Source organism: Hypanus sabinus, chromosome 20 (assembly GCF_030144855.1).
Source record: "Hypanus sabinus isolate sHypSab1 chromosome 20, sHypSab1.hap1, whole genome shotgun sequence".
In the NCBI taxonomy this organism is placed as follows: domain Eukaryota; kingdom Metazoa; phylum Chordata; class Chondrichthyes; order Myliobatiformes; family Dasyatidae; genus Hypanus; species Hypanus sabinus.
This window is the reverse complement of record NC_082725.1, coordinates 69954059-69976897: the sequence shown is the minus strand read 5'-3', so window position 1 is coordinate 69976897 and position 22839 is coordinate 69954059. Positions and strand designations below refer to the sequence as shown.

At 48.4% G+C, this 22839-nt stretch overlaps 1 protein-coding gene across 1 annotated transcript in view; it reads left to right on the top strand.

Annotated features, from left to right (window-relative positions):
• The window catches only part of LOC132378624 (rab effector MyRIP-like), a 561180-nt gene extending 542852 nt beyond the window's left edge, over positions 1-18328 (top strand). Inside the window, exon 10 of the mRNA XM_059945729.1 lies at positions 17516-18328. Within this exon, the coding sequence (XP_059801712.1) occupies positions 17516-18156 (641 nt within the window). The 3' untranslated portion in view covers positions 18157-18328. The remainder of the gene's footprint in view (positions 1-17515) is intronic.
• Positions 18329-22839: the final 4511 nt, after the last annotated feature.

The following is a 22839-nucleotide window of genomic DNA, read 5'->3' as shown; positions in this document are numbered from 1 at the left end:
TCTGTACGTTTGCTGTCCTGCTCGATGTATAGTGGAGGGAAGAGACTGTACCTGTGCTGTTCTGTTCGATGTATAGTGGCCGAAAGTGTCTGTACGTGTGCTGTCCTGTTCTTTATATAGTTGAGGAAAGAGTCTGTACGTGTTCTGTCCTGTTCGATGTCTAGTGGACGAAAGAGACTGTAAGTGTGCTGTCCTGTTCGAAGTATACTGGACGAAAGAGTCTGTACGTGTGCTGTCCTGTTCGATGTCTAGTGGATGAAAGAGTCTGTACGTGTGCTGTCCTGTTCGAAGTATACTGGACGAAAGAGTCCGTACGTGTGCTGTCCTGTTCGATGTCTAGTGGACGAAAGAGTCTGTACGTGTGCTGTCCTGTTCGAAGTATACTGGACGAAAGAGTCTGTACGTGTGCTGTCCTGTTCGAAGTATACTGGACGAAAGAGTCTGTACGTGTGCTGTCCTGTTCGATGTATTGTGGAGGAAAGAATCTGTACGTGTGCTGCCCTGTTCGATGAATAGTGGAGGAATGAGTCTGTATGTGTGCCGTCCTGTTCGATTTATTGTGGAGGAAAGAGTCTGTACTTGTGCTGTCCTGTTCGATGTATAGTGGCCGAAAGAGTCTGTATGTGTGCCGTCCTGTTCGATGTATAGTGGAGGAAAGAGTCTGTATGTGTGCCGTCCTGTTCGATGTAAATTGGATGAAAGAGTCTGTACGTGTGCTGTCCTGTTCGATGTATAATGGATGAAAGAGTCTGTATGTGTGCTCTCCTGTTCGATGTATAGTGGAGGAAAGAGTCTGTATGTGTGCCGTCCTGTTCGATGTATAATGGAGTAAAGAGTCTGTACGTGTGCCGTCCTGTTCGATGTGTAATGGAGGGAAGAGACTGTACCTGTGCTGTTCTGTTCGATGTATAGTGGCCGAAAGTGTCTGTACGTTTGCTGTCCTGTTCTTTATATAGTTGAGGAAAGAGTCTGTACGTGTTCTGTCCTGTTCGATGTATAGTGGACGAAAGAGTCTGTACGTGTGCTGTCCTGTTCGAAGTATACTGGACGAAAGAGTCTGTACGTGTGCTGTCCTGTTCGATGTATTGTGGAGGAAGGGACTGTACGTGTGCTGTCCTGTTCGATGTATTGTGGAGGAAAGAATCTGTACGTGTGCTGCCCTGTTCGATGAATAGTGGAGGAATGAGTCTGTACTTGTGCTGTCCTGTTCGATGTGTCGTGGCAGAAAGAGTCTGTACGTGTGCCGTCCTGTTCGATTTATTGTGGAGGAAAGAGTCTGGACTTGTGCTGTCCAGTTCGATGTATAGTGGCCGAAAGAGTCTGTACGTGTGCCGTCCTGTTCGATGTATAGTGCAGGAAAGTGTCTGTACGTGTGCCGTCCAGTTCAATGTATAGTGGAGGAAAGAGTCTGTACGTGTGCTGTCCTGTTCGATGTATTGTGGAGGAAAGAATCTGTACGTGTGCTGTCCTGTTCGATGTATCGTGGCAGAAAGAGTCTGTACGTGTGCCGTCCTGTTCGATTTATTGTGGACGAAAGAGTCTGTACGTGTGCTGTCCTGTTCGATGTATTGTGGAGGAAAGAGTCTGTACGTGTGCTCTCCTGTTCAATGTATAGTGGAGGAAAGAGTCTGTACCTGTGCTGTTCTGTTCGATGTATAGTGGCCGAAAGAGTCTGTACGTGTACCGTCCTGTTCAATTTATTGTGGAGGAAAGAGTCTGTACGTGTGTTGCCCTGTTCGATGTATAGTGGAGGAAAGAGTCTGTACGTGTGCTCTCCTGTTCGATGTATCGTGGAGGAAAGAGTCTGTACGTGTGCTCTCCTGTTCGATGTATCGTGGTGGAAAGAGTCTGTACGTGTTCTGTCCTGTTCGATGTATAATGGATGAAAGAGTCTGTATGTGTGCTCTCCTGTTCGATGTATAATGGAGTAAAGAGTCTGTACGAGTGCCGTCCTGTTCGATGTGTAATGGAGGGAAGAGACTGTACCTGTGCTGTTCTGTTCGATGTATAGTGGCCGAAAGTGTCTGTACGTTTGCTGTCCTGTTCTTTATATAGTTGAGGAAAGAGTCTGTACGTGTTCTGTCCTGTTCGATGTATAGTGGACGAAAGAGTCTGTACGTGTGCTGTCCTGTTCGATGTGTCGTGGCAGAAAGAGTCTGTACGTGTGCCGTCCTGTTCGATTTATTGTGGAGGAAAGAGTCTGGACTTGTGCTGTCCAGTTCGATGTATAGTGGCCGAAAGAGTCTGTACGTGTGCCGTCCTGTTCGATGTATAGTGCAGGAAAGTGTCTGTACGTGTGCCGTCCAGTTCGATGTATAGTGGAGGAAAGTGTCTGTACGTGTGCTGTCCTGTTTGATGTATTGTGGAGGAAAGAATCTGTACGTGTGCTGTCCTGTTCGATGTATCTTGGCAGAAAGAGTCTGTACGTGTGCCGTCCTGTTCGATTTATTGTGGAGGAAAGAGTCTGTACGTGTGCTGTCCTGTTCGATGTATAGTGGACGAAAGAGTCTGTACGTTTGCTGTCCTGTTCTTTATATAGTTGAGGAAAGAGTCTGTACGTGTTCTGTCCTGTTCGATGTATACTGGACGAAAGAGTCTGTACGTGTGCTGTCCTGTTCGAAGTATACTGGACGAAAGAGTCTGTACGTGTGCTGTCCTGTTCGATGTATTGTGGAAGAAGGGACTGTACGTGTGCTGTCCTGTTCGATGTATTGTGGAGGAAAGAATCTGTACGTGTGCTGCCCTGTTCGATGAATAGTGGAGGAATGAGTCTGTACTTGTGCTGTCCTGTTCGATGTGTCGTGGCAGAAAGAGTCTGTACGTGTGCCGTCCTGTTCGATTTATTGTGGAGGAAAGAGTCTGGACTTGTGCTGTCCAGTTCGATGTATAGTGGCCGAAAGAGTCTGTACGTGTGCCGTCCTGTTCGATGTATAGTGCAGGAAAGTGTCTGTACGTGTGCCGTCCAGTTCGATGTATAGTGGAGGAAAGAGTCTGTACGTGTGCTGCCCTGTTCGATGAATAGTGGAGGAATGAGTCTGTATGTGTGCCGTCCTGTTCGATTTATTGTGGAGGAAAGAGTCTGTACTTGTGCTGTCCTGTTCGATGTATAGTGGCCGAAAGAGTCTGTATGTGTGCCGTCCTGTTCGATGTATAGTGGAGGAAAGAGTCTGTATGTGTGCCGTCCTGTTAAATGTAAAGTGGATGAAAGAGTCTGTACGTGTGCTGTCCTGTTCGATGTATAGTGGATGAAAGAGTCTGTACGTGTACCGTCCTGTTCAATTTATTGTGGAGGAAAGAGTCTGTACGTGTGTTGCCCTGTTCGATGAATAGTGGAGGAAAGAGTCTGTTCGTGTGCTGTCCAGTTTGATGTATAGTGCTCGAAAGAGTCTGTACGTGTTCTGTCCTGTTCGATGTATAGTGGAGGAAAGAGTCTGTACGTGTGCTCTCCTGTTCGATGTATCGTGGTGGAAAGAGTCTGTACGTTTGCTGTCCTGCTCGATGTCTTGTGGAGGGAAGAGACTGTACCTGTGCTGTTCTGTTCGTTGTATAGTGGCCGAAAGTATCTGTACGTGTGCTGTCCTGTTCTTTATATAGTTGAGGAAAGAGTCTGTACGTGTTCTGTCCTGTTCGAAGTATACTGGACGAAAGAGTCTGTACGTGTGCTGTCCTGTTCGAAGTATTGTGGAGGAAAGAATTTGTACGTGTGCTGCCCTGTTCGATGAATAGTGGAGGAATGAGTCTGTACGTGTGCCGTCCTGTTCGATGTATAGTGCAGGAAAGTGTCTGTACGTGTGCCGTCCAGTTCGATGTATAGTGGAGGAAAGAGTCTGTACGTGTGCTGTCCTGTTCAAAGTATACTGGACGAAAGAGTCTGTACGTGTGCCGTCCTGTTCGATTTATTGTGGAGGAAAGAGTCTGTACTTGTGCTGTCCTGTTCGATGTATAGTGGCCGAAAGAGTCTGTACGTGTGCCGTCCTGTTCGATGTATAGTGCAGGAAAGTGTCTGTACGTGTGCCGTCCAGTTCGATGTATAGTGGAGGAAAGAGTCTGTACGTGTGCTGTCCTGTTCGATGTATTGTGGAGGAAAGAATCTATACGTGTGCTGTCCTGTTCGATGTATCGTGGCTGAAAGAGTCTGTACGTGTGCCGTCCTGTTCAATTTATTGTGGAGGAAAGTGTCTGTACGTGTGCTGTCCTGTTCGATGTATAGTGCAGGAAAGTGTCTGTACGTGTGCCGTCCTATTCGATGTATAGTGGACGAATGAGTCTGTATGTGTACTGTCCTGTTCGATGTATCTTGGCCGAAAGAGTCTGTACGTGTGCCGTCCTGTTCGAAGTATTGTGGAGGACAGAATCTGTACGTGTGCCGTCCTGTTCGATGAATAGTGGAGGGAAGAGTCTGTACGTGTGCTGTCCTGTTCGATGAATAGTGGAGGGAAGAGTCTGTACGTGTGCTGTCCTGTTCGATGTATCGTGGCAGAAAGAGTATGTACGTGTGCTGTCCTGTTCGATGTATAGTGCAGGAAAGTGTCTGTACGTTTGCCGTCCAGTTCGATATATAGTGGAGGAAAGAGTCTATACGTGTGCTGTTATGTTCAATGTATAGTGGAGGAAAGAGTCTGTACGTGTGCCGTCCAGTTCAATGTATAGTGGAGGAAAGAGTCTGTATGTGTGCCGTCCTGTTCGATATAAAGTGGATGGAAGAGTCTGTACGTGTGCTCTCCTGTTCAATGTATAGTGGAGGAAAGAGTCTGTACCTGTGCTGTTCTGTTCGATGTATAGTGGCCGAAAGAGTCTGTACGTGTGCCGTCCTGTTCGATGTATAGTGGATGAAAGAGTCTGTACGTGTACCGTCCTGTTCAATTTATTGTGGAGGAAAGAGTCTGTACGTGTGTTGCCCTGTTCGATGAATAGTGGACAAAAGAGTCTGTTCGTGTGCTGTCCAGTTTGATGTATAGTGGAGGAAAGAGTCTGTACGTGTTCTGTCCTGTTCGATGTATAGTGGAGGAAAGAGTCTGTACGTGTGCTGTCCTGTTCGATGTATTGTGGAGGAACGAGTCTGTACGTGTGCTCTCCTGTTCAATGTATCGTGGAGGAAAGAGTCTGTACCTGTGCTGTTCTGTTCGATGTATAGTGGCCGAAAGTGTCTGTACGTGTACCGTTCTGTTCAATTTATTGTGGAGGAAAGAGTCTGTACGTGTGTTGCCCTGTTCGATGTATAGTGGAGGAAAGAGTCTGTACGTGTGCTCTCCTGTTCGATGTATAGTGTAGGAAAGAGTCTGTACGTGTGCCGTCCTGTTCGATGTATAGTGGTCGAAAGAGTCTGTACGTGTTCTGTCCTGTTCGATATATAGTGGAGGAAAGAGTCTGTACTTGTGCTCTCCTGTTCGATGTATCGTGGTGGAAAGAGTCTGTACGTGTTCTGTCCTGTTCGATGTATAATGGATGAAAGAGTCTGTATGTGTGCTCTCCTGTTCGATGTATAATGGAGTAAAGAGTCTGTACGTGTGCCGTCCTGTTCGATGTGTAATGGAGGGAAGAGACTGTACCTGTGCTGTTCTGTTCGATGTATAGTGGCCGAAAGTGTCTGTACGTTTGCTGTCCTGTTCTTTATATAGTTGAGGAAAGAGTCTGTACGTGTTCTGTCCTGTTCGATGTATAGTGGACGAAAGAGTCTGTACGTGTGCTGTCCTGTTCGATGTGTCGTGGCAGAAAGAGTCTGTACGTGTGCCGTCCTGTTCGATTTATTGTGGAGGAAAGAGTCTGGACTTGTGCTGTCCAGTTCGATGTATAGTGGCCGAAAGAGTCTGTACGTGTGCCGTCCTGTTCGATGTATAGTGCAGGAAAGTGTCTGTATGTGTGCCGTCCAGTTCGATGTATAGTGGAGGAAAGAGTCTGTACGTGTGCTGTCCTGTTCGATGTATTGTGGAGGAAAGAATCTGTACGTGTGCTGTCCTGTTCGATGTATCGTGGCAGAAAGAGTCTGTACGTGTGCCGTCCTGTTCGATTTATTGTGGAGGAAAGAGTCTGTACGTTTGCTGTCCTGTTCGTTGTATAGTGGACGAAAGAGTCTGTACGTGTGCTGTCCTGTTCGATGTATAGTGGCCGAAAGAGTCCGTACGTGTGCAGTCCTGTTCAATTTATTGTGGAGGAATGAGTCTGTACGTGTGCCGTCCTATTCGATGTATAGTGGAGGAATGAGTCTGTAGGTGTGCCGTCCTGTTCGATGTATAGTGGAGGAAAGTGTCTGTACGTGTGCTGTCCTGTTTGATGTATTGTGGAGGAAAGAATCTGTACGTGTGCTGTCCTGTTCGATGTACCTTGGCAGAAAGAGTCTGTACGTGTGCCGTCCTGTTCGATTTATTGTGGAGGAAAGAGTCTGTACGTGTGCTGTCCTGTTCGATGTATAGTGGACGAAAGAGTCTGTACGTGTGCTGTCCTGTTCGATGTATCGTGGACGAAAGAGTCTGTATGTGTGCCGTCCTGTTCGATGTATAGTGTAGGAAAGAGTCTGTACGTGTGCCATCCTGTTCGATGTATAGTGGAGGAAAGAGTCTGTACGTGTGCCGTCCTGTTCGATGTATAGTGGAGGAAAGAGTCTGTACATGTGCCGTCCTGTATGATGTATAATGGAGTAAAGAGTCTGTACGTGTGCCTTCCTGTTCGATGTATAGTGCAGGAAAGTGTCTGTACATGTGCCGTCTAGTTTAATGTATAGTGGACAAAAGAGTCTGTTCGTGTGCTGTCCGGTTCGATGTATAGTGGACGAAAGAGTCTGTATGTGTGCTGTCCAGTCCGATGTATAGTGGAGGAAAGAATCTGCAGGTGTGCTCTCCTGTTCGATGTATAGTGGAGGAATGTGTCTGTACGTGTGCTGTCCTGTTCGATGTATAGTGCAGGAAAGTGTCTGTACGTGTGCCGTCTAGTTCAATGTATAGTGGACGAAAGTGTCTGTTCGTGTGCTGTCCGGTTCGATGTATAGTGGACGAAAGAGTCTGTATGTGTGCTGTCCAGTCCGATGTATAGTGGACGAAAGAGTCTGTTCGTGTGCTGTCCGGTTCGATGTATAGTGGACGAAAGAGTCTGTATGTGTGCCGTCCAGTCCGATGTATAGTGGACGAAAGAGTCTGTTCGTGTGCTGTCCGGTTCGATGTATAGTGAACGAAAGAGTCTGTATGTGTGCCGTCCAGTCCGATGTATAGTGGACGAAAGAGTCTGTTCGTGTGCCGTCCTGTTCGATGTATAGTGGAGGAAAGAGTCTGTACGTGTGCTGTCCTGTTCGATGTATAGTGGAGGAAAGAGTCTGCAGGTGTGCTCTCCTGTTCGATGTATCGTGGCCGAAAGTGTCTGTACGTGTGCTGTCCTGTACGATGTATTGTGGGGGAAGGGACTGTACGTGTGCTGTCCTGTTCGATGTATTGTGGAGGACAGAATCTGTACGTGTGCCGTCCTGTTCGATGAATAGTGGAGGGAAGAGTCTGTACGTGTGCTGTCCTGTTCGATGTATCGTGGCAGAAAGAGTATGTACGTGTGCTGTCCTGTTCGATGTATAATGCAGGAAAGTGTCTGTACGTTTGCCGTCCAGTTCAATATATAGTGGAGGAAAGAGTCTATACGTGTGCTGTTATGTTCAATGTATAGTGGAGGAAAGAGTCTGTACGTGTGCCGTCCAGTTCAATGTATAGTGGAGGAAAGAGTCTGTATGTGTGCCGTCCTGTTCGATATAAAGTGGATGAAAGAGTCTGTACGTGTGCTGTCCTGTTCGATGTATAGTGGAGGAAAGAGTCTGTACGTGTGCTCTCCTGTTCAATGTATAGTGGAGGAAAGAGTCTGTACCTGTGCTGTTCTGTTCGATGTATAGTGGCCGAAAGAGTCTGTACGTGTGCCGTCCTGTTCGATGTATAGTGGATGAAAGAGTCTGTACGTGTACTGTCCTGTTCAATTTATTGTGGAGGAAAGAGTCTGTACGTGTGTTGCCCTGTTCGATGAATAGTGGACAAAAGAGTCTGTTCGTGTGCTGTCCAGTTTGATGTATAGTGCTCGAAAGAGTCTGTACGTGTTCTGTCCTGTTTGATGTATAGTGGAGGAAAGAGTCTGTACGTGTGCTCTCCTGTTCGATGTATCGTGGTGGAAAGAGTCTGTACGTTTGCTGTCCTGCTCGATGTATAGTGGAGGGAAGAGACTGTACCTGTGCTGTTCTGTTCGATGTATAGTGGCCGAAAGTGTCTGTACGTGTGCTGTCCTGTTCTTTATATAGTTGAGGAAAGAGTCTGTACGTGTTCTGTCCTGTTCGATGTCTAGTGGACGAAAGAGACTGTAAGTGTGCTGTCCTGTTCGAAGTATACTGGACGAAAGAGTCTGTACGTGTGCTGTCCTGTTCGATGTCTAGTGGATGAAAGAGTCTGTACGTGTGCTGTCCTGTTCGAAGTATACTGGACGAAAGAGTCCGTACGTGTGCTGTCCTGTTCGATGTCTAGTGGACGAAAGAGTCTGTACGTGTGCTGTCCTGTTCGAAGTATACTGGACGAAAGAGTCTGTACGTGTGCTGTCCTGTTCGAAGTATACTGGACGAAAGAGTCTGTACGTGTGCTGTCCTGTTCGATGTATTGTGGAGGAAAGAATCTGTACGTGTGCTGCCCTGTTCGATGAATAGTGGAGGAATGAGTCTGTATGTGTGCCGTCCTGTTCGATTTATTGTGGAGGAAAGAGTCTGTACTTGTGCTGTCCTGTTCGATGTATAGTGGCCGAAAGAGTCTGTATGTGTGCCGTCCTGTTCGATGTATAGTGGAGGAAAGAGTCTGTATGTGTGCCGTCCTGTTCGATGTAAATTGGATGAAAGAGTCTGTACGTGTGCTGTCCTGTTCGATGTATAATGGATGAAAGAGTCTGTATGTGTGCTCTCCTGTTCGATGTATAATGGAGTAAAGAGTCTGTACGTGTGCCGTCCTGTTCGATGTGTAATGGAGGGAAGAGACTGTACCTGTGCTGTTCTGTTCGATGTATAGTGGCCGAAAGTGTCTGTACGTTTGCTGTCCTGTTCTTTATATAGTTGAGGAAAGAGTCTGTACGTGTTCTGTCCTGTTCGATGTATAGTGGACGAAAGAGTCTGTACGTGTGCTGTCCTGTTCGAAGTATACTGGACGAAAGAGTCTGTACGTGTGCTGTCCTGTTCGATGTATTGTGGAGGAAGGGACTGTACGTGTGCTGTCCTGTTCGATGTATTGTGGAGGAAAGAATCTGTACGTGTGCTGCCCTGTTCGATGAATAGTGGAGGAATGAGTCTGTACTTGTGCTGTCCTGTTCGATGTGTCGTGGCAGAAAGAGTCTGTACGTGTGCCGTCCTGTTCGATTTATTGTGGAGGAAAGAGTCTGGACTTGTGCTGTCCAGTTCGATGTATAGTGGCCGAAAGAGTCTGTACGTGTGCCGTCCTGTTCGATGTATAGTGCAGGAAAGTGTCTGTACGTGTGCCGTCCAGTTCGATGTATAGTGGAGGAAAGTGTCTGTACGTGTGCTGTCCTGTTTGATGTATTGTGGAGGAAAGAATCTGTACGTGTGCCGTCCTGTTCGATTTATTGTGGAGGAAAGAGTCTGTACGTGTGCTGTCCTGTTCGATGTATAGTGGACGAAAGAGTCTGTACGTGTGCTGTCCTGTTCGATGTATACTGGCCGAAAGAGTCTGTACGTGTGCCGTCCTGTTCAATTTATTGTGGAGGAAAGTGTCTGTACGTGTGCCGTCCTATTCGATGTATGGTGGACGAATGAGTCTGTATGTGTGCTGTCCTGTTCGATGTATCGTGGACGAAAGAGTCTGTATGTGTGCCGTCCTGTTCGATGTATAGTGTAGGAAAGAGTCTGTACGTGTGCCATCCTGTTCGATGTATAGTGGAGGAAAGAGTCTGTACGTGTGCCGTCCTGTTCGATGTATAGTGGAGGAAAGAGTCTGTACGTGTGCCGTCCTGTATGATGTATAATGGAGTAAAGAGTCTGTACGTGTGCCTTCCTGTTCGATGTATAGTGCAGGAAAGTGTCTGTACGTGTGCGTCTAGTTCAATGTATAGTGGACAAAAGAGTCTGTTCGTGTGCTGTCCGGTTCGATGTATAGTGGACGAAAGAGTCTGTATGTGTGCTGTCCAGTCCGATGTATAGTGGACGAAAGAGTCTGTTCGTGTGCTGTCCGGTTCGATGTATAGTGAACGAAAGAGTCTGTATGTGTGCTGTCCTGTTCGATGTATAGTGGAGGAAAGAGTCTGCAGGTGTGCTCTCCTGTTCGATGTATAGTGGAGGAATGTGTCTGTACGTGTGCTGTCCTGTTCGATGTATAGTGCAGGAAAGTGTCTGTACGTGTGCCGTCTAGTTCAATGTATAGTGGACGAAAGAGTCTGTTCGTGTGCTGTCCGGTTCGATGTATAGTGGACGAAAGAGTCTGTATGTGTGCTGTCCAGTCCGATGTATAGTGGACGAAAGAGTCTGTTCGTGTGCTGTTCGGTTCGATGTATAGTGGACGAAAGAGTCTGTATGTGTGCCATCCAGTCCGATGTATAGTGGACGAAAGAGTCTGTTCGTGTGCTGTCCTGCTCGATGTATAGTGGAGGGAAGAGACTGTACCTGTGCTGTTCTGTTCGATGTATAGTGGCCGAAAGTGTCTGTACGTGTGCTGTCCTGTTCTTTATATATTTGAGGAAAGAGTCTGTACGTGTTCTGTCCTGTTCGATGTCTAGTGGACGAAAGAGTCTGTAAGTGTGCTGTCCTGTTCGAAGTATACTGGACGAAAGAGTCTGTACGTGTGCTGTCCTGTTCGATGTCTAGTGGATGAAAGAGTCTGTACGTGTGCTGTCCTGTTCGAAGTATACTGGACGAAAGAGTCCGTACGTGTGCTGTCCTGTTCGATGTCTAGTGGACGAAAGAGTCTGTACGTGTGCTGTCCTGTTCGAAGTATACTGGACGAAAGAGTCTGTACGTGTGCTGTCCTGTTCGAAGTATACTGGACGAAAGAGTCTGTACGTGTGCTGTCCTGTTCGATGTATTGTGGAGGAAAGAATCTGTACGTGTGCTGCCCTGTTCGATGAATAGTGGAGGAATGAGTCTGTATGTGTGCCGTCCTGTTCGATTTATTGTGGAGGAAAGAGTCTGTACTTGTGCTGTCCTGTTCGATGTATAGTGGCTGAAAGAGTCTGTACGTGTGCCGTCCTGTTCGATTTATTGTGGAGGAAAGAGTCTGTACTTGTGCTGTCCTGTTCGATGTATAGTGGCCGAAAGAGTCTGTATGTGTGCCGTCCTGTTCGATGTATAGTGGAGGAAAGAGTCTGTATGTGTGCCGTCCTGTTCGATGTAAAGTGGATGAAAGAGTCTGTACGTGTGCTGTCCTGTTCGATGTATAATGGAGTAAAGAGTCTGTACGTGTGCCGTCCTGTTCGATGTGTAATGGAGGGAAGAGACTGTACCTGTGCTGTTCTGTTCGATGTATAGTGGCCGAAAGTGTCTGTACGTTTGCTGTCCTGTTCTTTATATAGTTGAGGAAAGAGTCTGTACGTGTTCTGTCCTGTTCGATGTATAGTGTACGAAAGAGTCTGTACGTGTGCTGTCCTGTTCGAAGTATACTGGACGAAAGAGTCTGTACGTGTGCTGTCCTGTTCGATGTATTGTGGAGGAAGGGACTGTACGTGTGCCGTCCTGTTCGATTTATTGTGGAGGAAAGAGTCTGGACTTGTGCTGTCCAGTTCGATGTATAGTGGCCGAAAGAGTCTGTACGTGTGCCGTCCTGTTCGATGTATAGTGCAGGAAAGTGTCTGTACGTGTGCCGTCCAGTTCGATGTATAGTGGAGGAAAGAGTCTGTACGTGTGCTGTCCTGTTCGATGTATTGTGGAGGAAAGAATCTGTACGTGTGCTGTCCTGTTCGATGTATCGTGGCAGAAAGAGTCTGTACGTGTGCCGTCCTGTTCGATTTATTGTGGACGAAAGAGTCTGTACGTGTGCTGTCCTGTTCGATGTATTGTGGAGGAAAGAGTCTGTACGTTTGCTGTCCTGTTCGATGTATAGTGGACGAAAGAGTCTGTACGTGTGCTGTCCTGTTCGATGTATAGTGGCCGAAAGAGTCCGTACGTGTGCAGTCCTGTTCAATTTATTGTGGAGGAATGAGTCTGTACGTGTGCCGTCCTGTTCGATGTATAGTGGAGGAATGAGTCTGTAGGTGTGCCGTCCTGTTCGATGTATAGTGCAGGAAAGTGTCTGTACGTGTGCCGTCCAGTTCGATGTATAGTGGAGGAAAGTGTCTGTACGTGTGCTGTCCTGTTTGATGTATTGTGGAGGAAAGAATCTGTACGTGTGCTGTCCTGTTCGATGTATCTTGGCAGAAAGAGTCTGTACGTGTGCCGTCCTGTTCGATTTATTGTGGAGGAAAGAGTCTGTACGTGTGCTGTCCTGTTCGATGTATAGTGGACGAAAGAGTCTGTACGTGTGCTGTCCTGTTCGATGTATACTGGCCGAAAGAGTCTGTACGTGTGCCGTCCTGTTCAATTTATTGTGGAGGAAAGTGTCTGTACGTGTGCCGTCCTATTCGATGTATGGTGGACGAATGAGTCTGTATGTGTGCTGTCCTGTTCGATGTATCGTGGACGAAAGAGTCTGTATGTGTGCCGTCCTGTTCGATGTATAGTGTAGGAAAGAGTCTGTACGTGTGCCATCCTGTTCGATGTATAGTGGAGGAAAGAGTCTGTACGTGTGCCGTCCTGTTCGATGTATAGTGGAGGAAAGAGTCTGTACGTGTGCCGTCCTGTATGATGTATAATGGAGTAAAGAGTCTGTACGTGTGCCTTCCTGTTCGATGTATAGTGCAGGAAAGTGTCTGTACGTGTGCGTCTAGTTCAATGTATAGTGGACAAAAGAGTCTGTTCGTGTGCTGTCCGGTTCGATGTATAGTGGACGAAAGAGTCTGTATGTGTGCTGTCCAGTCCGATGTATAGTGGACGAAAGAGTCTGTTCGTGTGCTGTCCGGTTCGATGTATAGTGAACGAAAGAGTCTGTATGTGTGCTGTCCTGTTCGATGTATAGTGGAGGAAAGAGTCTGCAGGTGTGCTCTCCTGTTCGATGTATAGTGGAGGAATGTGTCTGTACGTGTGCTGTCCTGTTCGATGTATAGTGCAGGAAAGTGTCTGTACGTGTGCCGTCTAGTTCAATGTATAGTGGAAGAAAGAGTCTGTTCGTGTGCTGTCCGGTTCGATGTATAGTGGACGAAAGAGTCTGTATGTGTGCTGTCCAGTCCGATGTATAGTGGACGAAAGAGTCTGTTCGTGTGCTGTTCGGTTCGATGTATAGTGGACGAAAGAGTCTGTATGTGTGCCGTCCAGTCCGATGTATAGTGGACGAAAGAGTCTGCAGGTGTGCTCTCCTGTTCGATGTATAGTGGAGGAAAGTGTCTGTACGTGTGCCGTCCTGTTCGATGTATAGTCGAGGAAAGTGTCTGTACGTGTGCCGTCCTATTCGATGTATAGTGGACGAATGAGTCTGTATGTGTACTGTCCGGTTCGATGTATCGTGTCCGAAAGTGTCTGTACGTGTGCTGTCCTGTTCGATGTATTGTGGGGGAAGGGACTGTACGTGTGCTGTCCTGTTCGATGTATTGTGGAGGACAGAATCTGTACGTGTGCCGTCCTGTTCGATGAATAGTGGAGGGAAGAGTCTGTACGTGTGCTGTCCTGTTCGATGTATCGTGGCAGAAAGAGTATGTACGTGTGCTGTCCTGTTCGATGTATAATGCAGGAAAGTGTCTGTACGTTTGCCGTCCAGTTCGATATATAGTGGAGGAAAGAGTCTATACGTGTGCTGTTATGTTCAATGTATAGTGGAGGAAAGAGTCTGTACGTGTGCCGTCCAGTTCAATGTATAGTGGAGGAAAGAGTCTGTATGTGTGCCGTCCTGTTCGATATAAAGTGGATGAAAGAGTCTGTACGTGTGCTGTCCTGTTCGATGTATAGTGGAGGAAAGAGTCTGTACGTGTGCTCTCCTGTTCAATGTATAGTGGAGGAAAGAGTCTGTACCTGTGCTGTTCTGTTCGATGTATAGTGGCCGAAAGAGTCTGTACGTGTGCCGTCCTGTTCGATGTATAGTGGATGAAAGAGTCTGTACGTGTACCGTCCTGTTCAATTTATTGTGGAGGAAAGAGTCTGTACGTGTGTTGCCCTGTTCGATGAATAGTGGACAAAAGAGTCTGTTCGTGTGCTGTCCAGTTTGATGTATAGTGCTCGAAAGAGTCTGTACGTGTTCTGTCCTGTTCGATGTATAGTGGAGGAAAGAGTCTGTACGTGTGCTCTCCTGTTCGATGTATCGTGGTGGAAAGAGTCTGTACGTTTGCTGTCCTGCTCGATGTATAGTGGAGGGAAGAGACTGTACCTGTGCTGTTCTGTTCGATGTATAGTGGCCGAAAGTGTCTGTACGTGTGCTGTCCTGTTCTTTATATAGTTGAGGAAAGAGTCTGTACGTGTTCTGTCCTGTTCGATGTCTAGTGGACGAAAGAGTCTGTAAGTGTGCTGTCCTGTTCGAAGTATACTGGACGAAAGAGTCTGTACGTGTGCTGTCCTGTTCGATGTCTAGTGGACGAAAGAGTCTGTACGTGTGCTGTCCTGTTCGAAGTATACTGGACGAAAGAGTCCGTACGTGTGCTGTCCTGTTCGATGTCTAGTGGACGAAAGAGTCTGTACGTGTGCTGTCCTGTTCGAAGTATACTGGACGAAAGAGTCTGTACGTGTGCTGTCCTGTTCGAAGTATACTGGACGAAAGAGTCTGTACGTGTGCTGTCCTGTTCGATGTATTGTGGAGGAAAGAATCTGTACGTGTGCTGCCCTGTTCGATGAATAGTGGAGGAATGAGTCTGTACGTGTGCCGTCCTGTTCGATGTATAGTGGAGGAAAGAGTCTGTACTTGTGCTGTCCTGTTCGATGTATAGTGGCCGAAAGAGTCTGTATGTGTGCCGTCCTGTTCGATGTATAGTGGAGGAAAGAGTCTGTATGTGTGCCGTCCTGTTCTATGTAAAGTGGATGAAAGAGTCTGTACGTGTGCTGTCCTGTTCGATGTATAGTGGATGAAAGAGTCTGTACGTGTACCGTCCTGTTCAATTTATAGTGGAGGAAAGAGTCTGTTCGTGTGCTGTCCAGTTTGATGTATAGTGCTCGAAAGAGTCTGTACGTGTTCTGTCCTGTTCGATGTATAGTGTAGGAAAGAGTCTGTACGTGTGCTCTCCTGTTCGATGTATCGTGGTGGAAAGAGTCTGTACGTTTGCTGTCCTGCTCGATGTCTTGTGGAGGGAAGAGACTGTACCTGTGCTGTTCTGTTCGATGTATAGTGGCCGAAAGTGTCTGTACGTGTGCTGTCCTGTTCTTTATATAGTTGAGGAAAGAGTCTGTACGTGTTCTGTCCTGTTCGAAGTATACTGGACGAAAGAGTCTTTACGTGTGCTGTCCTGTTCGAAGTATACTGGACGAAAGAGTCTGTACGTGTGCTGTCCTGTTCGATGTATTGTGGAGGAAAGAATCTGTACGTGTGCTGCCCTGTTCGATGAATAGTGGAGGAATGAGTCTGTACGTGTGCCGTCCTGTTCGATTTATTGTGGAGGAAAGAGTCTGTACTTGTGCTGTCCTGTTCGATGTATAGTGGCCGAAAGAGTCTGTACGTGTGCCGTCCTGTTCGATGTATAGTGCAGGAAAGTGTCTGTACGTGTGCCGTCCAGTTCGATGTATAGTGGAGGAAAGAGTCTGTACGTGTGCTGTCCTGTTCGATGTATTGTGGAGGAAAGAATCTATACGTGTGCTGTCCTGTTCGATGTATCGTGGCTGAAAGAGTCTGTACGTGTGCCGTCCTGTTCGATTTATTGTGGAGGAAAGAGTCTGTACGTGTGCTGTCCTGTTCGATGTATAGTGGACGAAAGAGTCTGTACGTGTGCTGTCCTGTTCGATGTATACTGGCCGAAAGAGTCCGTACGTGTGCCGTCCTGTTCAATTTATTGTGGAGGAAAGTGTCTCTACGTGTGCTGTCCTGTTCAATTTATTGTGGAGGAAAGTGTCTGTACGTGTGCCGTCCTATTCGATGTATAGTGCAGGAAAGTGTCTGTACGTGTGCCGTCCTATTCGATGTATAGTGGAGGAATGAGTCTGTACGTGTGCCGTCCTGTTTGATGTATAGTGCAGGAAAGTGTCTGTACGTGTGCCGTCCAGTTCGATATATAGTGGAGGAAAGAGTCTGTATGTGTGCTGTCCAGTCCGATGTATAGTGGAGGAAAGAGTCTGTACGTGTGCTGTCCTGTTCGATGTATCGTGTCAGAAAGAGTCTGTACGTGTGCCGTCCTGTTCGATTTATTGTGGAGGAAAGAGTCTGTACGTGTGCTGTCCTGTTCGATGTATAGTGGACGAAAGAGTCTGTACGTGTGCTGTCCTGGTCGATGTATAGTGGCTGAAAGAGTCTGTACATGTGCCGTCCTGTTCGATTTATTGTGGAGGAAAGAGTCTGTACGTGTGCTGTCCTGGTCGATGTATAGTGGACGAAAGAGTCTGTACGTGTGCTGTCCTGGTCGATGTATACTGGCCGAAAGAGTCTGTACGTGTGCCGTCCTGTTCAATTTATTGTGGAGGTAAGTGTCTGTACGTGTGCCGTCCTATTCGATGTATGGTGGACGAATGAGTCTGTATGTGTGCTGTCCTGTTCGATGTATCGTGGCCGAAAGAGTCTGTATGTGTGCCGTCCTGTTCAATGTATAGTGGAGGAAAGTGTCTGTACGTGTGCCGTCCTGTTCGATTTATTGTGGAGGAAAGAGTCTGTACGTGTGCTGTCCTGTTCGATGTATAGTGGTCGAAAGAGTTTGTACGTGTGCTGTCCTGTTCGATGTGTAGTGGCCGAAAGAGTCTGTACGTGTGCTGTCCTGTTCGATGTATAGTCGACGAAAGAGTCTGTACGTTTGCTGTCCTGTTCGATGTATAGTGGAGGAAAGACTCTGTACCTGTGCTGTTCTGTCCGATGTATAGTGGCTGAAAGAGTCTGTACGTGTCCTGTCCTGTCCGATGTATAGTGGAGGAAAGAGTTTGTACGTGTGCTGTCCTGTTCGATGTATCGTGGCAGAAGGTGTCTGTACGTGTGCCGTCCTGTTCGATTTGTTGTGGAGGAAAGAGTCTGTACGTGTGCTGTCCTGTCCGATGTATAGTGGCTGAAAGAGTCTGTACGTGTGCCGTCCTGTTCGATGTGTAGTGGCTGAAAGAGTCTGTACGTGTCCTGTCCTGTCCGATGTGTAGTGGCTGAAAGAGTCTGTACGTGTCCTGTCCTGTCCGATGTGTAGTGGAGGAAAGAGTCTGTACGTGTCCTGTCCTGTTCGATGTGGAGTGGAGGAAAGAGTCTGTACGTGTCTTGTCCTGTTTGACATTCTATATGTGTATTGTGTGATATGAAACAAAGATAGATGGGATCTGGCAGATGCCCCAGAACTGAATGTGCCTTTGCATTTCAGTTTGTACTGATGTTCTCGCTTTGTGCTGCAGGCTCGTCGGCTGTGCTCCACAGTCCTGACGGCAACTGGATGGTGATGCCGTGTCGGGCCCCCGGACCCCCTCAGCTGCTGACTAAAACAAAGAGCCGAGTGTTTGTAGCCCTGGAGCAGGAGGCTGACGTGGTGTCTGCATACGATCAGATGGGAACAGATGGAGACAATGATGATGACACTGGCTGGAGCTCGGCCCTCACTGACTTCAGGCCACACTCTGGGAAGTTATCTGATGAGACCTACTTTAGGGGTTCCAGGCAGGACAATGAGTCAATGAACACCGTCACATGGCCGTTATCCGGCCACCACACTGGGACCATGCACTCAGACTCCGAACCGTCCCCCATACGGATATCTGTGAGGGGCCCCGATGGCCAAGTGGCGGTTGATGAAAGAGAACCACAGATGGAGGAGCACATAGCATCCAGCCCCCACTATTTAGGGCAGCTGGACTTAAACTGCAACAGACAGACTCGAGACTTAGGGACCCTTGACAGCAGCGATGATGAAGATCTTCCTGATACGTCTGGGAGGAAGTACCGACGGCGAAAAAGAAGCAAAAGCTCATCCCATGAGAGACTGTTTGAAACGGAAAGGCAGCAGTCAACACCCAAAGACACATGCCAGGTAACATCATAACGGCTGAGCCATCAAATCTGTGTTCCTAAACCTAGTACTCAGTTCCTCTTTCCATTTCCTCTGGTTCAATATAAAAATTCAGCCCTCTGCTGTGACTGGAGCTCTGCGCTGCAGTGGGTCTGCGAGAATGTCAGTGACCTGCAACGTTACCTGTTTCTCTCGCCACAGACACTGCCCAACTCACTGAGCATTCCCAAACTTCTCTTCTCTTACTTCAATATTTCCATTCTTAGCTTTCCAAAGTGGAGAACACATTTGTTAGAGGCATTTAAAATCACAAAAAAAACCCCACAAAGAGGAATTGTTGTACAAATGGAAGGGCTTTTGACCCAGAGGGTAGGAACACTGCTTTTTCCCTTCCAATGCTGGATGACTGAGTATGTGCAACGATTGAGTCCCAGAAGGGAAGATTTGTGGACAGATGGGGTTGGAGACGTGAGGGTCAGGTGAGGAGGTTTATGGACACAGATGGTGTTTGAGAGGTAAGGGTCAGGTGAGGAGGTTTATGGACACAGATGGGGTTTGAGAGGTGAGGGTCAGGTGAGGGTTATGGACACAGATGGGGTTGGAGAGGTGAGGGTCAGATGAGGTTTATGGACACAGATGGGGTTTGAGAGGTGAGGGTCAGATGAGGTTTATGGACACAGATGGGGTTTGAGAGGTGAGGGTCTGGTGAGGTTTATGGACACAGATGGGGTTTGAGAGGTGAGGGTCAGGTGAGGAGGTTTATGGACACAGATGGGGTTTGAGAGGTGAGGGTCAGATGAGGTTTATGGACACAGATGGGGTTGCAGAGGTGAGGGTATGGTGAGGACGTTCATAGACACAGATGGGGTTTGAGAGGTGAGGGTCAGGTGAGGAGGTTTATGGACACAGATGGGGTTTGAGAGGTGAGGGTCAGATGAGGTTTATGGACACAGATGGGGTTTGAGAGGTGAGGGTCAGATGAGGTTTATGGACACAGATGGGGTTTCAGAGGTGAGGGTCAGGTGAGGAGGTTTATGGACACAGATGGGGTTTGAGAGGTGAGGGTCAGGTGAGGAGGTTTATGGACACAGATGGGGTTTGAGAGGTTAGGGTCAGGTGAGGAGGTTTATGGACACAGATGGGGTTTGAGAGGTGAGGGTCAGGTGAGGAGGTTTATGGACACAGATGGGGTTTCAGAGGTGAGGGTCAGGTGAGGAGGTTTATGGACACAGATGGGGTTTGAGAGGTGAGGGTCAGGTGAGGAGGTTTATGGACACAGATGGGGTTTCAGAGGTGAGGGTCAGGTGAGGAGGTTTATGGACACAGATGGGGTTTGAGAGGTGAGGGTCAGGTGAGGAGGTTTATGGACACAGATGGGGTTTGAGAGGTGAGGGTCAGGTGAGGAGGTTTATGGACACAGATGGGGTTTGAGAGGTGAGGGTCAGGTGAGGAGGTTTATGGACACAGATGGGGTTTGAGAGGTGAGGGTCAGGTGAGGAGGTTTATGGACACAGATGGGGTTTGAGAGGTGAGGGTCAGGTGAGGAGGTTTATGGACACAGATGGGGTTTGAGAGGTGAGGGTCAGATGAGGTTTATGGACACAGATGGGGTTTGAGAGGTGAGGGTCAGGTGAGGAGGTTTATGGACAGATGGGGTTGCAGAGGTGAGGGTATGGTGAGGACGTTCATAGACACAGATGGGGTTTGAGAGGTGAGGGTCAGGTGAGGAGGATTATGGACACAGATGGGGTTTGAGAGGTGAGGGTCAGTTGAGGAGGTTTATGGACACAGATGGGGTTTGAGAGGTGAGGGTCAGGTGAGGAGGTTTATGGACACAGATGGGGTTTGAGAGGTGAGGGTCAGGTGAGGAGGTTTATGGACACAGATGGGGTTTGAGAGGTGAGGGTCAGGTGAGGAGGTTTATGGACAGATGGGGTTTGAGAGGTGAGGGTCAGGTGAGGAGGTTTATGGACACAGATGGGGTTTCAGAGGTGAGGGTCAGATGAGGTTTATGGACACAGATGGGGTTTGAGAGGTGAGGGTCAGCTGAGGTGATTTATGGACAGAGATGGGGTTTGAGAGGTGAGGGTCAGGTGAGGAGGTTTATGGACACAGATGGGGTTTGAGAGGTGAGGGTCAGGTGAGGTGGTTTATGGACACCGATGGGGTTTGAGAGGTGAGGGTCAGGTGAGGAGGTTTATGGACACAGATGGGGTTTGAGAGGTGAGGGTCAGATGAGGTTTATGGACACAGATGGGGTTTGAGAGGTGAGGGTCAGATGAGGTTTATGGACAGATGGGGTTTGAGAGGTGAGGGTCAGGTGAGGAGGTTTATGGACACAGATGGGGTTTGAGAGGTGAGGGTCAGGTGAGGAGGTTTATGGACAGATGGGGTTTGAGAGGTGAGGGTCAGATGAGGTTTATGGACACAGATGGGGTTTGAGACGTGAGGGTCAGGTGAGGAGGTTTATGGACAGATGGGGTTGCAGAGGTGAGGGTATGGTGAGGACGTTCATAGACACAGATGGGGTTTGAGAGGTGAGGGTCAGGTGAGGAGGTTTATGGACACAGATGGGGTTTGAGAGGTGAGGGTCAGATGAGGTTTATGGACACAGATGGGGTTTGAGAGGTGAGGGTCAGATGAGGTTTATGGACACAGATGGGGTTTCAGAGGTGAGGGTCAGGTGAGGAGGTTTATGGACACAGATGGGGTTTGAGAGGTGAGGGTCAGGTGAGGAGGTTTATGGACACAGATGGGGTTTGAGAGGTGAGGGTCAGGTGAGGAGGTTTATGGACACAGATGGGGTTTCAGAGGTGAGGGTCAGGTGAGGAGGTTTATGGACACAGATGGGGTTTGAGAGGTGAGGGTCAGGTGAGGAGGTTTATGGACACAGATGGGGTTTGAGAGGTGAGGGTCAGGTGAGGAGGTTTATGGACACAGATGGGGTTTGAGAGGTGAGGGTCAGGTGAGGAGGTTTATGGACACAGATGGGGTTTGAGAGGTGAGGGTCAGGTGAGGAGGTTTATGGACACAGATGGGGTTTCAGAGGTGAGGGTCAGGTGAGGAGGTTTATGGACACAGATGGGGTTTGAGAGGTGAGGGTCAGGTGAGGAGGTTTATGGACACAGATGGGGTTTGAGAGGTGAGGGTCAGGTGAGGAGGTTTATGGACACAGATGGGGTTTGAGAGGTGAGGGTCAGATGAGGTTTATGGACACAGATGGGGTTTGAGAGGTGAGGGTCAGGTGAGGAGGTTTATGGACAGATGGGGTTGCAGAGGTGAGGGTCAGGTGAGGAGGTTTATGGACACAGATGGGGTTTGAGAGGTGAGGGTCAGGTGAGGAGGTTTATGGACACAGATGGGGTTTGAGAGGTGAGGGTCAGCTGAGGTTTATGGACACAGATGGGGTTTGAGAGGTGAGGGTCAGGTGAGGAGGTTTATGGACACAGATGGGGTTTGAGAGGTGAGGGTCAGGTGAGGAGGTTTATGGACACAGATGGGGTTTGAGAGGTGAGGGTCAGGTGAGGAGGTTTATGGACAGATGGGGTTTGAGAGGTGAGGGTCAGGTGAGGAGGTTTATGGACACAGATGGGGTTTCAGAGGTGAGGGTCAGGTGAGGAGGTTTATGGACACAGATGGGGTTTGAGAGGTGAGGGTCAGCTGAGGTGATTTATGGACAGAGATGGGGTTTGAGAGGTGAGGGTCAGGTGAGGAGGTTTATGGACACAGATGGGGTTTGAGAGGTGAGGGTCAGGTGAGGTGGTTTATGGACACAGATGGGGTTTGAGAGGTGAGGGTCAGGTGAGGAGGTTTATGGACACAGATGGGGTTTGAGAGGTGAGGGTCAGATGAGGTTTATGGACACAGATGGGGTTTGAGAGGTGAGGGTCAGATGAGGTTTATGGACAGATGGGGTTTGAGAGGTGAGGGTCAGGTGAGGAGGTTTATGGACACAGATGGGGTTTGAGAGGTGAGGGTCAGGTGAGGAGGTTTATGGACAGATGGGGTTTGAGAGGTGAGGGTCAGATGAGGTTTATGGACACAGATGGGGTTTGAGAGGTGAGGGTCAGGTGAGGAGGTTTATGGACAGATGGGGTTGCAGAGGTGAGGGTATGGTGAGGACGTTCATAGACACAGATGGGGTTTGAGAGGTGAGGGTCAGGTGAGGAGGTTTATGGACACAGATGGGGTTTGAGAGGTGAGGGTCAGATGAGGTTTATGGACAGATGGGGTTTGAGAGGTGAGGGTCAGATGAGGTTTATGGACACAGATGGGGTTTCAGAGGTGAGGGTCAGGTGAGGAGGTTTATGGACACAGATGGGGTTTGAGAGGTGAGGGTCAGGTGAGGAGGTTTATGGACACAGATGGGGTTTGAGAGGTGAAGGTCAGGTGAGGAGGTTTACGGACACAGATGGGGTTTCAGAGGTGAGGGTCAGGTGAGGAGGTTTATGGACACAGATGGGGTTTGAGAGGTGAGGGTCAGGTGAGGAGGTTTATGGACACAGATGGGGTTTGAGAGGTGAGGGTCAGGTGAGGAGGTTTATCGACACAGATGGGGTTTGAGAGGTGAGGGTCAGATGAGGTTTATGGACACAGATGGGGTTTGAGAGGTGAGGGTCAGATGAGGTTTATGGACAGATGGGGTTTGAGAGGTGAGGGTCAGGTGAGGAGGTTTATGGACACAGATGGGGTTTGAGAGGTGAGGGTCAGGTGAGG